General features: G+C 30.1%; 1 protein-coding gene across 1 annotated transcript in view; it reads left to right on the forward strand.

Annotated features, from left to right (window-relative positions):
* The window catches only part of mfr (ferlin family C2 domain-containing myoferlin misfire), a 97,166-nt gene that overhangs the window by 14,246 nt on the left and 64,265 nt on the right, over nt 1-18,655 (forward strand). The window contains exons 12-15 of the mRNA XM_080164397.1: nt 2,999-3,076; nt 15,136-15,256; nt 15,803-15,865; nt 16,495-16,557. Of these exons, the coding sequence (XP_080020523.1) occupies nt 2,999-3,076; nt 15,136-15,256; nt 15,803-15,865; nt 16,495-16,557 (325 nt within the window). The remainder of the gene's footprint in view (nt 1-2,998; nt 3,077-15,135; nt 15,257-15,802; nt 15,866-16,494; nt 16,558-18,655) is intronic.

Genomic DNA, 18,655 nt, shown 5'->3' on the forward strand with positions numbered 1-18,655 from the left:
CCCTCTGGGGGCGAAGTAGGTGGAAATTTAAATTTTTGTCACTTGACCTTAATATTGGTGAAATAATTTTGAATGACCTTTCTTGTATAAGCAATATTAATAAAATATGATACTTGGTTTTGTCTCATTCTCTATCTTTTTCTTAAATTCAAAAAAGTCTATCAAAAAATTTACATCATCTAAGGGTGAACAATAAATATCTCTGTCTATTTTTCTCTATATTTCTTCCCCCTCCCCCCTCCCTCACTTTTCTGTCTATTTCCTTCTCTCTCTCCTCCTCTTTTGTACGTTCATTTATACAATAGAGATAACCTAGAGACAGCACAAGGGAATTTTGTTTACATTATGTATCAGCTATAAATTGCTGAATATCTTAGGTTAAAGCTTTCCTTGGGTGAAATATTTGAAGAAAATATTTCTTCCATCATATAATGTGAAGCGTATGACACAACATATAATAAGTTAGTTATAAATAATTTAATTTATTATAATAAAGTTATCTTTCTAAAAATTATATCATTGCAAAATTTAGTTGCAAATAATGTTGCCTATAGGGCTGTATTTCATATACAACAAAAAGTGAACAAAGGTTCCTTTTTAAGAAAAAAATGGGGTCAGATTGACCATCTATGTCTAATGTTTATACCCACATCAAATATTAAATTATAACAATGTACAGTATAGTGGATCAATTTTGGACATTGAATTTGTAATCAACATCTACAGTTTTATACATCATATAAGAAACCTAAATATAAAAAATTGATTTTGTCCTTGAGGGGAAATGGGGGGAAGGTGTTTCCATGCATTAAAAATTTTAGTAGTTTATTCTGGAGGTGCAACTTTTTTTCTTTCAAAGTATTGCTTTATGCATCTTTTTGAATTTGTCTTGTTGATTAATATAAGAATATCAAATTGGTTTTAAAAAATATTCATCCAAGCATGAAAAATCTTAAATTAAATGTAAAATCTCTTGGTTTTTAAATTTATTTATGGATTTTTCTAGCTAGGATCAATAGTTTTAAAAACAGATTTTTTATTTGTATTCTACTCTTCAAGACAAAATTGGGAAGGTGCATAAAGCTATACTTTGAAAGAAAAATAATTGCCCCCCCCCCCCAAAAAAAAAAAAAAAATTCTCCCATCAAGTATCTTTCTAAAAGTTTACATGCATCAGCGAGCCTCCCCATTATTCAAAATATTTTCTTTTCATTTTTTGGTCTCTTATATGATGTTCAGACAGAAAGTGTATGTAGCACATTTAAAATTAGAAAATCATTGAAAATCAAGCCACTCTAATGTACAGCATTTATTTCTTCAATTCCACAGTACAAAATTATTCCTGTATTTAAATTTAACATATCATATAGGAATAGTTATTTCTCGTATCATATTATAAACAGCTTTCCGTGGATATAGAATGTACAATTATAATATTAAAACTAGTTTTTTTAGCCACGTGGTGCTGAAGGCACCGGCTAAAAAAACTAGTTTTTATCTTATGATTGTACATTTCTATATTCGTAGAAAACTGGATATAATACGATGCTAGACATAGTTTTTTCATATTCATGAGAACCGGTTCCTATCCACCGGATTCAAATGAATACGAGAAAAAATATTCTTGTATTTAAAATTAAAAATCATGTTGGCATTTTTTTACAATTTTTTTATTTTTTAATAATGTACAACAAATTATTTCCTTTTTATCTCATGTTTTGAAATTTATAAGATAGTTAGAATAAATTACAGAAATAATGAAAGATTTAAAGAAGAGAGCGTCAGGGGGGGGGGTCGAGGGGGGTTTCCCCTCTCAGGAGAGGGGGGGTTGAGGGGGGTCTCCCCCCTCAGAAAAAGCTTGGGCTTAAATCTTCAACAAATAAAGAAAACAAAATTATTTTAAAAAATTTCTTTTTTATGTTAAATATTATTATTTTTGTGACACTTGATTTTGAATGACAAAAAATGTTGAAATAAATATTACCCACTGTATGAAATGTTAAATTAGAAATCAATAATGATGTTGGAAAATTTATTCTCATTTTATACCCTGAAAAAAGGAATTGACAAAAAATAATAATTTTTATTCCAAACTTTTAAAACAGCATGCCTATTTCTTATTGGTTTACACACACGAATTAAAATAAAATAATGAATATTATTTCAAGACCAGAAATAAATTTGAAATAAATAATTTTCTTTCCCCTATATTTTTTATTCCAAAATGCCAAGAATTAATTTTGAAATAAAATAATTTTCTTTCCAATATTTTTATTCCTTTTTCTTATTGGACGTCATTTTGTGTCCAATGAGAGACTAGTGTTTAAATATTTTAAAGCTTATTACAGCATTTATTTTGAATATGATAATAGCAACATTCTCACATTAAATGTGATAAATTTTTTTAAATCGTTTATTTTTTCAATGTACGATTAGGGGTGCTACTATGTCAGATCCCTCTAATTTAAAGTTAATTTTGAAAGAAGCAGGGTTGTAGGGGTGCTATTATGTTGGAAAATAGGATCTTGTTGAAATATTTCCTCTGGGAGTTAAAACTGCACCATTCATTATTTAACAGCTAGGGATACTTCATGCGAAGAAATTTTTTTTACTTAAATTAGATGTTGCCCATCCAATCATATAGAAAGAGATTAAGATGTTTTTTATTACTAAAATGACATAACCTAATTGTTATCATCAGAGAATATTTATAATACACTAACTGCTTCTTTTGGCTAGTAAAATAGATATCTCAATTCTTTATTTTAAATTAAAATCATATAGTAAATAGGTATTAATTATCTACTTAATAGCTATTTAGCTGCCAATATCACATGTTCCTGCACTTCCTTTTTTTTGTAGTATTCCTATGAAACGATGAGATACCTAGAATATTGGGAACCCAATGGCATCGTCAACTAGTAATGAAATGCGACGAAGTCAAGACTAAAACGATGAGATATTTGATTTAATGTAACTGAACATTATTCATTTCTAGTGTGAATGGAGAATCTCGAGAAGGTTCTGTGATTCTTTCCCCAGTACAAACTAAAAAGAAAAAGACGCGCCATAAAAAGTAAGTAACGTTTTTTTACACAGTGTAGGTACCCTGTAAAATATGAAAATATGGAGTATTATGTACTGACATATTATCAACATGTTGTTATTTTGATATAGTTAAAAAAATAATACTTATGTTACTTGATGTAAGTGACTTTAACTAAAAGTGGTCATGTCTGACATATTATCGAAATTTTACTGACCAGTAAAAACACTTATGTTGATATAATAAGCTAAATATGGGAAGATTGTATTGGTCTTATCTGAATACATGACATTCAATAATAGTGGGGTACAGTCAGATGCTTTCAAAGTGAACAATTAATTGTGTAGATGTCATTTTCGCCCTTTTGGTGGGAGCTAGGTGAGAGAGAGACTCTAAATCTTTTAAAGTTTTCTCTTTGTTAAGCTTTCTATAGATACCTTAACCTTTTCGTCTTTTTCCTTTCTTGTTTATCTCTCTCTCTCTCTTTTTTTTTCTCTCTCTCTCTCTCTCTCTCTCTTTTTCTTTGTCACATACAATATTTTGCACTATTTCTGCATTTGATTGTAATTATAATGCGTTAATCTGATTATTTTGCCTTAAATTACACTTTGGGTTTGTTAAAAAAGGATTTTTAACTCTAAAAAAGATATAATCACAAAAAACTGATTTTATTAAATTAAATAACGAATAATCTATATAGACATTTGTCTAAGGAAATATTCACAAGAAGTTATAAAACAGTGTAAATCACATTTTACATATAGAAACCTCACTTACCCAAAAACGTTATCTAGACAGACGGATGGTCTAAGTGAATTAAAAAGATGATGCTTATTTATCATAGGAATCATCACACAAAAAAAATTAAATGAATGAAAACAAATGTATGTATTTGTTGTGAACTAATATGTTTACTTTATATCCTATCTAGGCTGAAAACAAGAATCTATATTGCACTTTTATGACTGGCCCAGCCCTGCAATAGTAAAATACATAGAATAAAATGATTTAGAGTTACTTACAGGTTTTACTATGTTAAAGCGCAAAGCATTATAGAATAAAATTGTGCAGTAATTTAAAATTGTTTTTTGCGCACTTTCTCTGGCCGTACACTTATACAGTTTTATACGATACTAGCGGCTTTGCCCTTAGCCTCTAGGGGCTTTTCCCCAAGAGGTTTGATCAAACCAATTTTTTCGTAATTTAGATTTTAAAGAATAAATCTAGAAAAAAAATTTCTAGTGGGGGGGGAGATTTTTTTTTATGGGGAGGGGTTGTCGTCAGAGGGCTCTAACCTTGCGGGCAACTTCAATATTTACCTAACCTAACTTTACCTAAAGTAACTTATCAAAAAGATACTGTGAAAATACGTCGAAACCAGCTACTTCGTTTTCTTTCCATGATGCGGATTTGCACTTATTAGTTTTGCCGTAAGTTACCTTTGTACGTTATTTGTGTAGATGATATAGCAAATAACTGAATTGGTTAAAAAAAAATATTTTATAATTTCATTTTTTTCTTGGGGGGTGGGGGGCTGAAATTTATTTATTCAATTGTTACAAGCTAATTGATACTCTTTCTATAGTTTATATTTTTCTATGTTGCAGAATTTATATTTCCAATATTGCAATCTTGATTGGTTTACCATGGATACAGCTTGCTTACAACTGCTGGAAGGGATATTTCATCAAAAGAAAAATACTAATGTGATGAAACAAAATGTTATAGTACACTTTTGACAGGCGGTAAAAATTCAAATAGATAATAAGTGAAGTAGATTGAAGTAACATTAACATTTAATTCAATCTAATTGCCTTTAATCGTTCAAAATTCAATTATAAATATAAACTTGTTTTTAAACGTTTGCTTTAATTCTAAAAGAACAAAAAAAAGAATTTTTTTTCATTTATACTTTGATTTTTTAAATAATTAGTATTTTTATTTGACACAACAATAATACAATCTTTGCATTAGGAAAGCTTTAATTTTCAAGTATAACAACATTAAATTTAAAAGCAAAACAAGAGAATTTAAGTAAGATGACAATGAATTACTATTGATCTACTTGATAGAGTTGAGAGGCTGAAACCTGTTTTAACTCAATTAAAATAACATCTGTTAGATTAGTGACGTGCGAAAGGCGGGTTTAGGGGGTTATATATACCCCCTAAAGAATTCCTATTTTTCCACTAACGGTTTTACACTTTCCTGTTGAATGGCTGTGATCTCTCCTGCATTAGGTTATCATTACAACTAGAAACTAATTATATTTTATTTTAATATTAATATTATTTATGACTATACCGTGAGTGTGCACAAATGAGATAACTCTTACGTTTAAAAGATAATAGCATCATAACTTGAAACTGGTTTACTCTTTATTTACTTAGGTAGAATGAAAATATATTCAGAGAATATCTTTTTAAAGAGAGAAGAAACATTATCAACGTCTCAACTGTAATATGTTTATAACCTTGTATTACGCAAGTGGCCTACAAAAAAATACAGAAAAAAATAAAAATTTTCTAAGAAATGGAAAAAGCAAACTAAATAAAACTAAAACCTCTACTTTTAATGTATAAAATCTTATAGAAGGATTTATGTTCATCCTTTGATAAAGCAATACATAGCAATGGATAATGCTTCAGAGATATAGCAATACCAACATTTTAAATAGTTTTCAAGAATACCACTTATTAGAAAACAAACTGCATCTTTATAGATGTACTTTTTTATTTGATATCCTTATACTAAAGTAACAGGATGTCTGTGTGTTTGTATGTGTGTGTTTGTATGTTTGTGTGTTTGTACCGAAGGATCTCGCTTAACGCTGAACCGATCGGGTTCTCCTTAACAGGGTAGCTTCTCATAAGTCCCGGGAAGGTTTATGACTATTTTGGGGGAGGGTACCACCACCCTCTCAGGAGAAATCACCTCTAGAAAAAAATTACCCCTCCCGAAAAAGAGACTTGAACGAAACATAAACCAACTATTTCTGTAATTAGATATTTTAAATAAAAAAAAAACATTCAAAGTGCCACTAGAGGCCACTAGGGGCGTAGCCGCTAGTAATAATATAAGATGGTGGGACGACATCCCTTCTTTTTCCTTTCTAAACTATACCCAATAAGCTCTAGAGGCGTAACCACTAGTTTTTTAAAGAATTAATTATTTTAATAAATTTCATTGTTTTTTTTAACAATATTAAGTATATGTTTAATGTTTATGAAATAACTAGCAGCTGCGCTCCTAGCATGTAGAAGCTCTGTATTTAAAGGAGAATGGAAAATGGCCTGAAACCAAACTTAAATATGAGAATTAAATAGCCTAAAACCATTCCAAGACTTATGTGAAGCTTCCCAAAAATGTAAAACTCGATCGGTTTGAGAGCTATCGATATTTTAAGATACAGACATGCAAACTTTATATGTATAATAGGATAATCCTAAATGCTTCCCTGACTTTCACAGACCTAAGGTGTTAAACAAATAAAATGGGTCTACTAACATACATCAACACATCTTTTTTACACAACTGAATACAATCAAATTAATGGATAATGAATATAAAGAAAAATAATTTAATAATGTTATAAAATATCCTATTATATAAAGTATTATTTTTTTGTCTGAAGCTTAATATCTCAATAACTACTGAACCGGTTCGGTTCTCTCTTTTAGGTAAACTTTACATAGGTCCTGTGATGGATTTAAGATTTGGGATGGTTTTAAGCTATTATTCTAGCCCCTTCGAATACATAGCCTCTAGATGCTAGAAGCATAGCCGCTAGTATATAAAAAAGTTGAAATGTCTTATAGGACATTGAGTGGATATAAATACAATTTCATAGTATAACAAAGGTTTTAATTAGTATGACATAAGAATCTTATTTACTTTTGACTGTTTATACCTAGTTAGTCACTCTTAGTTTAATAAATAATATGGGTTAAAACCATTCCAAGTAAAATACAAAGCTTCTTAAAATTGACATGCACATAATGTTTAGCTGTTTAATTACCCCAAGACTTAAATCTAGAAATGAAAATAGCCTAAAACCATCCCAGGAACTATGTTAAGCTTCCCTAAAGTGAAGAACTCAATCGGTTTTATAGTTACTAAGATCCATAGCTTGAGACAGGAAAACCTTACTACTTTATATATTAGAAATATTGAATTTAATTTAATGAAATCAAAATTTTTCCAAAAGCCTAGATCCATTTATTCTATTTATGTTGAGGTCATTGTCAATTTATTTCATCTGTATATTATTTATATTAGTTTTTCATTCAAGTACAATATTATAAAGATTATCTAGTTGTTATTATAAGTGATTTTTTTGTGACAAAATACATGAAGATTCAATTGCAAAGCTGTGTAATAAAGATCTAAATAACTTCAGTATATAAATGATCACAGTATAATGGTGCTTTTATTGCCTTGGGCAAGTTTAAGGATAATTTGTAGATAGGTCGTCATCCAAGATTGTTATTGAGTGACCCTAATTGTTCTTTTTAAAAGGGGGGAGTTTTCCTGAACGCCCCTAAATAAAAGTTTGAAATACCCTTTTTTGTGAAGTTTTAGTTGTTTGAATAATTCTTTTGCTATGATGCTTTAAAAACTTACATTACTAATGTTTCTTTTCTTTTTAATCATATTGTATAAAGATTAATAATATTAAGAAAATTTTATAATTAGTTTTAGATAGAAAAAATGAAAGCTATAAAGAAGTTTTCCCGGGGTAAATCCCCTACGGTCCAGTCCCCGAGGGGCAGGGTATTAATTAAAGACAATATCATATTATAAACAAGGACAACTGTGTCTACAGGTAGCGCAGCCACTACAAACCAATAAAAATCTAGTTTTAATAAGAACAGTATACTAAATATATCACACTTTCTAAAGTTTAGTTAACATATAATTCAAGGATCTAAAGGATAAAACAATGACTGTAAATGGATGTATATTCCCAATGATTATACACCAATTTATCCTTTCTATAAATTATAATTAGTGGTTGAAAAGTTTGGACACTCACCTTAATGTTCCAACCAAAATTTATTAAAGACCCAAAATTTGTTACGCTAATGAATAAGAAAATGTTATTATAAAACTTCTGGGACTAGTGTAATAAACATCCCAATGTTCCATACCTTCCTGCATATAAATACAAACGTTTGATTAATGGGTCAGAATGTATAATAGAGTAGCTTTGCTACTAACAGAACATACAAAATCATTATATGCATATTGAATATCGATTTTTTAATTCACTCTTAGTTTCTTATAATTATCGAGAGTGTGTATCAATAAATAACAAGGTCAATTTAGTTCAAAAGTAGCGTTGCAAAGAAGTAAATTATTATTGAAAAATTGTTTACGTAATCCTATTACATAGATTAGTATTTTTTTATTTATACTTAAAGCTGCACGTCCGTTTATCTGTCTGTCCAGATAAAGCTTAACATCTCCATATAATATAACAACAACTAAATGTAGAGTGTCATTCCTTCTATTTGGTTGAAAGTCCCTAGAGAATTGGTTAATACTACACAACTTAATACTAAAAGATAAGGGAAGGTAGGAGATATTTCTCTATAGTTCAATTTATCTGCTATGTCGTCCGTAACGCATAATAGAGTACGGCTAATTTTTTGTGATGATTTCCTATACTAATGAGCAGAGCATACAGTATGTATTAACTTTGTCCGTCGGTCTGTCAGTCATTCTACAAAACATTTAAAAATACAGAAATATGTGTGAAAGGTTTCGTGATTTTTCTAATAAATTTATTCTTCTTTTAAACAAATGCTCTCATTGTATGTACATATTTCCATTCATGGTTGTTTTATGCTTAGCTACTTATGGTTATTGTGATCCTTTTTTTATTTCTTTACTTTTTGATATTTTGATAAACACTTTTGACATAAGTAAATGTTTTTCGTGATATTTGTCTTTATTAATGACAAGGATAATCTTGGAATGTATTTTGAAGATGAGCTCAGGCACACATAATCAAATTAATATAATTATACTAATAATTCATATTATTCAGTACCTAGAATTTCTGTACAAGTCAAATCGGCTATGTTTGTTTGTCAAAAAAGTGTTATTAGTTGATCGATAACTGCCTTTGACCCCTAAGAATTATTTAAAGATTAAGGTATCTTGATATACTTAACCTGTAGTTGTATGGTCTTAGATATATTTTTTAAGTTGAGTATATACTCTTGAACTAATTTTAACTATAAAAATCTATAGCTGTTTGATAATCTAACTTTCAATACACCTTAATTATCCTTATCTAAAATCCGCACTTTTTGAGCCATTTTTCTATTAGTAAACAAACCCGTTTTTACCCAATTTTCACTAACATTGAAGGCAGATTTTCAAAAATCAAAATCTAGAGTATCTTTATTTATGTCCACGGCAGAAATCAAATTTATTTGAAGAGCCCAACCAATCATAACTGTTTATATTGCAAGATTGACTGCAATTTATTGTTATTAAGTCAACAAATTAACAATTAAGGAAGTATTTGACCACAACACAGAAAAATGAGAAAAAAAGTAAACATCACAAATTTTTAGGGATAAGAAAATAGACGCTAAATAATTTTCATTTTTAATTTTAAAGATAGGCAATATCACTTGTTTTAAAATGTTTACACTAATAGTTTGACTAAAATAAGTACCCAAAGTTTAAAATCTAACTAATGAGAAAAAGTGTTCAAAATACTTTGGATACAAGTTTATAGTATACAAAGAAAGGACATTATAAGATAAATCCTTATACTAAAGTATCAGGATGTTTGTCTGTCTGTGTGTCTGTCTGTGTGTCTGTCTCTGTGTCTGTCTGTGTGTCTGTACCGAAGGATCTCGCTAACCGCTGAACCGATCGGGTTCTCCTTAACAGGGTAGATTCTCATATGTCCTGGGAAGGTTTTTAAATATTTTGGGGGAGGGTACTACCACCCTCCCAAAAGAAATGACAAAAAAATTGAAAATTTTCTTAAAATCTGGGAGACTTCAACGTAACATTAAGAGGTATCCGTAATATAAAGAATTATCGTAGACTTTAACAAACAAAAACATTTAAAGTGCCACTAGAGGCCTCTAGGGGCGTAGCCGCTAGTTTAATATATAGTCCTATGTCTTTTGTTAATTTAAAAGTAAATAAAATAAATATTCAAATGAACCTACCATCATCTTTTAAAAGATCTAAAGAAACACATAAGATTTATATGTGTATTACCAGAGACCTGTTTGAGGAATATGAGGATGAGGAGAAGGAGGGAAACCTCTCTGAAGGGATTATTAACAATTAGTTTCAATATTTGTACAGTTACACCTTTAATTTGGTTCATGCGAAATTTTTTATAATTAGCGTTTGTAAACCTATTGACTGACTGTTAGATATTAATAATTGTCTCATCATGATCCTTTTTTAGAGATAAGACACAATTAATGTGCAACTGCAACTTAAAAGGATCCTTTAGAAGACAATTAATTCCATTTAATATCAACTTTTATTATGTGTATTTTAAAGTATTGTTTGTCATTCTATTTTAAGCTATGGCAATATTTAAAATTATTCAATAAATTTCATGACTTTGCTATCATAGATGCTGTCAATAAATTATTCAATAATAGTCATTACATCTTAAAAGAAGCGAAATAAAACAGGTTCATGCTTTCATTTATGGTTCATTATAAACGCTGCACATACAAATATTGAAATGATTGTTGGTTAATCAAAGGAGAGGAAGGAGAAGGGTAAACATAAAAAAAACCAAGCATTTCTTTTAGTATGTAAAGCTCCTATATAATTTGCTTCATCGTTAAAATTAATGATAAAGGGATATGATAATGAATAATACATTAATGTTCCCTAATTATGCCTTCGGTAGCATTGGCAAATGTTATTAAGGGTTTCATTTGATCTACCATGTTACCTAAATATACAAAGATCTAAGAAACAAATACATATTAGGAACGCCATTAAATTATCAAAGATGTCTATATATTAAAACTACTATTTTTTTAATATTATGTTCAAAAAATCTTCTAAAATATTTGTTTTAAACTTTAGTTTTAAATTGACATCTGAAGAGTTGAAACATGCACGAAACAATTTGTAATGTCTGAATAAATATGTAAAATTCATATTTTGTTTGTGAGTTAACCTCTTATATATTAAAATTACTTATATATTTGAATTGGTTATCCTTATAATAAAGTAACAGGATGTTTGTGTGTTTGCGTGTTTGTGTGTTTGTGTGTTTGTGTGTTTGTGTGTTTGTCTGTACCGAAGGATCTCGCTAACCGCTGAACCGATCGGGTTCTCCTTAACAGGGTAGCTTCTCATAGGTCCCGGGAAGGTTTATAACTATTTTGGGGGAGGGTACCACCACCCTCCCTAGAGAAATTAAATTTTTTTTAAATTTCTCAATTTCAGAAAGAGAGTTGAACGAAAAACAAACATCAAACGTAAATTTTTTTACTTTTTCTTTTAAAATCTAAAATAAGAAATTGAATTATTAAATTCGACTCTCTCCTCCTCAAGTGCCCCTAGAGGCCTCTAGGGGCGTAGCCGCTAGTTGGTTAGATAAACACAGATCTATGTTTAGAAGATGCCAATCTAACCATATAATATCATATATGTTTTCTTATCAACTTATGAGTTCATAAAATAAATAATAAAAACAAATAAAATGTAAGAGAAATGCTAAAAGCCACACAATAGGGAAGAAGAGGGGAGTGGAGTCACTCAAGAAGTAGTTATTAACTGGAGAGATGAACATAGAAGGTACACTACACATTTACCTGGGTAAACTTATTTGCTGTTATTATATCAACTTAACAAATACTTTTATTGTTTAAGTTATTATCTCAGCTTTTGATACAGCTAGAGGGCTAGAAATGGTCTTTTTAAAGAGTAATTGTCATTATTTGCTTCCTTAGCCCCTTTTATTTAGCAACATTTGTTTTAGGTCCTTCTTTTTAATCAATTTGCTCGTGTATGTCCTATAGTATTGAGTAGTAAGGCTTTTTTGTCTGAAGCTAAAGATCGCAATAACTACTAAGCCGATTGGGAACTCTAGGTCCTGTGATGGTGTTAGGCTATTTTATTTTAAGTTACGGGAGGTATTTAAGCTATTTTTCTCTCCCCTTTGAATACAGAGCCGCTAGTCATTATAATAATGCAAGATACGGTTCAGGTACATTATATTATTTTCTAGTTTTCAGATGTTATAATCTGGAAAAATAATTATTTTCTCGAGTCTCTCATTTCTTAAGTGCTTCAAGAAGCATATGTGTATTGGGTATTCTTAGAAATATTTCCCAATCAACATATCGACAATAAGTTAGGCCTAAGGTCCCTAATTGCAAAGTAGCACAATAGAATTAGCTTTGGGAGCTAAGATTTGATTTCTGTAAAAATATGTGTATTGTTTAAGTCTTGTAAGTAAGCTTTTAGGTATAAGAAAAATAGTTATAATCAAGTATTTTACTTTTTTGGTGTGTGTTTTGGATAGGGGAGGGGTGGAGATATGAGGTACAACCTATTCTACTTAATTGAGCCAATTAAGTATAAAATTGAACAGTTAATTAATTTATTTGAATGTACATTTGATATAAAAAGTCAAAATATTATATAAAATGGAAGATGATTAAAGTCTCTCAACAGATTATGACGTAAAACGATAGAATAGTCAATGAGAGGCCAGTAAACACTGTAATTGACCAAAGATAACATTTATGCTGGCCTTTCATTGGTTATTTTATTGTATGACGTCATAATCTGTTAAAGGACTTTAATCATCTTCTTCTATCTGTATTATCCCTATATCTTTGAAAAGCCCAATCATAGTGTAAATAAAGTATAAATACTTCCATTTATATATAAAAGAGTATACCACATAAAAAAACATAATATTTCTTTTTTATTATATCTGAGATTGTGTACAGTTAGGATGTTTAAACATGTATTACAGTATAAGAAATATAGTCTACAATATTGATTTTATTCCTCATAATATTGGTATTGTCTTGGTCTATATGATTTTGTTTTACCCGCGATCGTGGCTCAACACGAAGCGCATCCGCTCGTCGCCGGGGAGGTGAAAGATTCGAATCTCGGGCAGACACAGCGCCATAACTAAAGACGTTAAAAATTGTTCCCACTGCTGCTATGTCAGGTGCTTGACATAATTAGTAAGAGTAGGGCGAATGCCTTGGCCCATAAACAGACGCAACTCACTACCATGCACAGTTAGGACTTTTCAGACAAAGGTCGTGCATTCAAAGGATTGTTTTTCTGATGGATGTTCCTTACCCTAAAATCCTTGGGTGTTAGAGTATCGCATCCCATTACACGTGGATGATGCTCTGGATTCTCTAGATGATCACTTAAATCGAAGGAGAATCCCGCCCTTACGAGGTAATGGTAATATGATTTTGTTTTACCAAATTCTATTTTGTCCTATTTTCATAGTTACATTGCTTTGTTCTATATGATTTTTGTAATATCTATTCAACACTCAATAGAGTTTAAAAGCTGGTAATATAGAATGGGTTAAACATCTTAACTGGATTAAGGTAGATTTAGTAATATGATTACAGATGGAATAAAAAAAGCAAGATTTAACACCTGGAAGATAGGTGCGACTTTAAGAATATGCCTAATATATTTTTTTTTGATGGAGGGGAATTTGGATAGGGACCTTTGACCCATATAAAGCTTTTATGTTAAAGAGTTGAGAGCAAAGATAGACACACATTTATACATCCTATATTTTTTTTGTATGTCCATGAATTAGAATTGTAAATATAGCCTATGAAAAAAAGTTATATGATATTCATATATTTTTCTCTGAAAAATGTATCTTTCTAAAGCTTCATTTTTATGTACATCTCTTTTTTCTGGATATCTTGATTTTTTTATCATTCATTTTGGAATAAGCCTTTTTATACAGATTTTTCTCTCTTCTTTTTACATTTAATTTAATACTTCATCGATAGAAGAAGATAGATATAAACAAGGAAAAAATAATTATTATTTTTCTTGATATTTAAATAGTGTGTATTTTAGAAATGGATATATTATTACTTGGATGTTGCATCAGATATTCATGTACTCTAAATTACAGAATAAATCCTCACAGCTGGCTAAAATAACAATACCCCACATTCACCCCCTTTCCCCCATCCCTTCACCTCCTACTAAATAGATAAACTGACCAATAAATGAGGTCCTAATTAGCCAGCTAAATTAACGACAATTTTTCACCTGTCAATATATCCACGTTTATCCTTTATATTATATATTTTAGATGTAGTTTACTAGTATAGATGTTTAGAGTCAGTTATACTAATTATTAATAAAACCAGGTCTTAAAACAATGCATCGATAATATGTCAGCCATATCCACTATTTCTCGAAGATGATTAAAGTCCTTCAACAGATTATGACGTCATACGATTGAATAGCCAATGAGAGGCCAGTATGCACTGTAATTGACCATTGGTAAAAAATATGCTTGCCTCTTATTGGTTATTTTATCGTATGACGTCATAATCTGTTTGATACTTTAATCATCTTCCTATTACTCAAATTGATCGAGTACAAATTAAAAGTCAACATATTCAATAGCGCCAAAAAACATTAAATAGTAGCTGCGCTCCTGAAAACACTCATTCTTATTAAATATTCAAAAAAAATGTCTGGACTCTCGAGTAAGCTTTTAAAGGATTTGGATTCAATTTAATCCATTGACTTAAATCCTAGTTTTAATGTTAGATATTGGTCTAATTAGACCCGATAAAATAAAATCCTTTAATAATCCATAATTAGTGTGTGTAGGGCAGTATATGTCAAGTTGTCAATCAGATCTTACCCTGTCAATAGAAATTGTTCCAATGAACCTTAAAACCATTGATGATTAGTAAAAGAATAAATACCATACAATATTTTTAAAATACTTTTTAATATAACATTGTTACCTTTTCAAATTGTGTTGGCTAGGTATTACTGCGGCTCTTAAGGATATTTTTCCTTGTCTAGTAATTTTCACATATTAATTATTTTAGACCGAAGCCAAGCCAGCAGATGGGCTCGAACCTGAAGGCGCAGGATTTCCAGATTTGTATCACCGTCATAGAGGCCCGCCAGTTGGCAGGACTCAACATGGATCCTGTCGTTTGTGTACAGGTTTGATTTTCTGTCTTTTTTTACGGGTGGACGGGAAGCAGCTTATATCGCCTTTAAAAAATGACCAATGATAGGTCAGTATACATTTTAATTGACCAATGGTGAAAATTACACGTGTATATCATTGATGATTTGTATTGTATGACGTCATTTTTTATAGGCACTATAATATGTTTTCGTGGATGGTAAGGTGGAGGTCAGACATCAATATTTATACACTTTTCTACACTATCTTCTCTATATCTTTTTGACTATTTATCTATCTAACCTGCTGCATTAGCGTAACTGGTATAGTGTCGGATTGCTGTCGGGAGGTGTCGGTTTCCAGTCTGTACTACACTTTGTTATTCTAGATTCGTTAAAAATAATATATACCGCTACTTTGTCTGGCATGTGACACTAATAGTAAGATAAGTTGAGAATACCTTTCCAGAAAACAGGTGCAACTTATAACAATAAACAGTTAGAACCTTCAGACAAAGGTCGTGCAGTCTAATGGTTGGTTGTCTGTTGGGAATTAACTAATCTATCTATCTATCTATCTAGGTTGGAGAACAAAAGAAATATACATCAGTGAAAGAGTCTACTAATTGTCCGTACTATAATGAGGTAATTACACTTTTCTTAGATTAAAGAATTAGGTAAAGATTAGCTCCTTTATCATGGAGATAAAAGAACTGTTAAATTAATCTGGATCCTGTCGACGACTTGGCTTGTGCAACTTACTAAATGTATGCTTTTATACATCACAATTGAGAGAAGATTAACTTATCACTCGTTGTCCTATCCTCTTGTCCCTGACTATATTTTTCTACAAAAATATAAAGAAGCTAGCAAAAGTTACGGCACAGACTATGACGTCAAAAAAATTAACCAATGAGAGGCCAGTATACACTGTAATTGACCAATGGTAAAAATTATAGTAGCCTCTCATGGGTTAATTTTTTTGACGTCATAATCTGTGTCGCCACTTTTACTAGCTTCAAATATAAATAAAAATTAAGAATTAAAAAATGTAAACTGATAAAAAAGGTTTAGAATTTTTAAGTTGTGTAGCTGACTCATATCATTCGCCTGCCATCAACCAGATGACCTAATCTTCCTTTTTTACTGACGTATTTTGAAAAGACTCATAAATTGCCTTAGACTTCTCTTTTGTTTATATAAAAAACAAACAAATTTAATGTAGTTATTACCTGCCAAATTATATTCACTTGTAATTGATTGTTTTATTTAAGTATTTTGTGTTTGATTTCCACATGGCTCCGGTTATGCTGTTTGACAAGATTATAACACTCACGGTAAGATTTTTTTACTGGATAGCCTTAACAAATTTATGATGGGGTAGTTTTATGAAGAATTTGAATTAGTTTTAATCTTAACGTATGTTTGCATTTGTAGGAACAAACAAAGCATTTGATCAGATTATTTGGCGGTGTCCCTAGAAATAAAATAGAAAAAAAGTGATGATGGGTTGTTTTGATGTTTTTAAATTCATGTTAAAGGATAGCCCGCAGTGCTAGAAACCCTCGCAGGGATTAGGCAAAAATATACTAACCCTACCCCCGTTATTTCAATTAATCAAAAAAAAGGTGGGGGGTTACTATGCTTGCTAGGCTCTTTTAGATAAGGCATGATTTAATTTCAATCTTTAGCCAACCACAGGGCAAAAGTTAGTTTCCTTATATTCTTTATGTAACTACCCCTTCTAAAAATCTTTAATATTTTTTAATAAGTTTTTAAAATATCATCTTATGTATATAGTGATTTCCATGTCTTACTAGTTGAAAAGTTTTATCAAATATACTTAAATGTCAGAACATTTAAATATTTGTACAGTGAATTTGATTTTGGACAATTTTATCATCTTTTATTTTCAAATATGAATCTATTCTACATTTTTTTAACTCTCTTTTACCACTTATCTATCTCAACATATAGACATAATTATTTTCTAACAACAATGAGCATTTATTTTTTTGGTGGGAGTGGAGGTGATTTTTTTTGAAGGAGGAGTAGTCTACCCTCAAAGAAAATAGCTTATAACCACCACAGGACCAGTAGGTATATTCCCTGAAGAGTAAAACCCAATTGGTTCAGCGGTTACTGAGATCATAAGTTTCAGACAGACAGACAAACATACATCCTTCTACTTGGTATTATTGATAATACCTACTTCTAAATCTATTTCAACATCTAATTCATCATTTACCATTTATCTATTTACATGCTTACAACTTATAATATTTAGATTTTTATTTATATTTGAATACAGGTTATGTCCGGACAAAAGTTTATGAGACAGGGTATCTGCGTTGGAAACTTTAAACTCGACCTAAAGACTGTTTTTGCCGCTGAAAGTGAGATATTGTGTTATGATGGGATTAGATCACACGGAATTACACTTAATACAGTTTTTAAAAAAATATCTTTTTATGCACCAATTAAAATGTCTACATGGAATTAAATATCTAATGATTTATCTGTTAGGAGTTTTTGGTTGTTCCTTAGTAATTTTTTTTAGGAATTTTAGGTTTGTGAATTTGTTGAATTTGTTGAATTTGTTATCATACTATTTAATCGATTAATATAATTGGTACTATCCCTCTAATTCATTTATTGACCAATTACCTCCCCCCCTCTCATTTCAAATTTATAAATATGTATTCTAACCCCTGCATAAAGCTCTAACGCAGTGAGAATCTACTTAATTACAGTTCTACTAACCTAAAATAAGCAATAGAAATAAAGTTTTTTTCTTTAATAAGTTTAAGGGATAGTGCCAAGTAATTTCGCTTTGTGTATTTCTGGGGTTTGGGATTAAATTTTCTATTAACAAAAGTCAAAATTACAGTCTTTTCATGATAATTTTTATTATCATTTTTATATTTTTAGTTATTAATAATTTGATTGCATATTTTATCATTTAAAATATGATAAAATTGCATATATCGGCTCCAAGTTGTTCATATTTTTATAAAGTCAAGAGAAGTTCCTATTGAATAGATATGATTTAAATCTTAAAAGAAATTTAAGTTTATTTATAATCAACTACAAAAAAATTTCATTGTCTCTATAATTTATTACTTGCGGCTACACCCGCTCTAGAGACCTCTAGGAGCCTTTGAGTGAATAAGGGGCGGATTCGACCATCCACTCCATTACTAATTTCTCTTGGGAGGATGGAAGCACCCTACCACAAAATAGGTATAAACCTTCCCAGGATCTATAAGAAGCTACATTTAAAAGGAAAACCATATCGGTTCAGGAAAAATCCTTTGGTACACACACAGACAGATATACACACACAAGTAGATATCCTGTTATCTTTATATAAGGATTGTGCTATAAGTTGGCTGGTATTCTAGTTAATGGAAATTATTTAATAATTATAATTAA

This window comes from Acartia tonsa, chromosome 6, assembly GCF_053477335.1.
Source record: "Acartia tonsa isolate MP-2025a chromosome 6, ASM5347733v1, whole genome shotgun sequence".
NCBI classification, from domain to species: Eukaryota; Metazoa; Arthropoda; class Copepoda; order Calanoida; family Acartiidae; genus Acartia; species Acartia tonsa.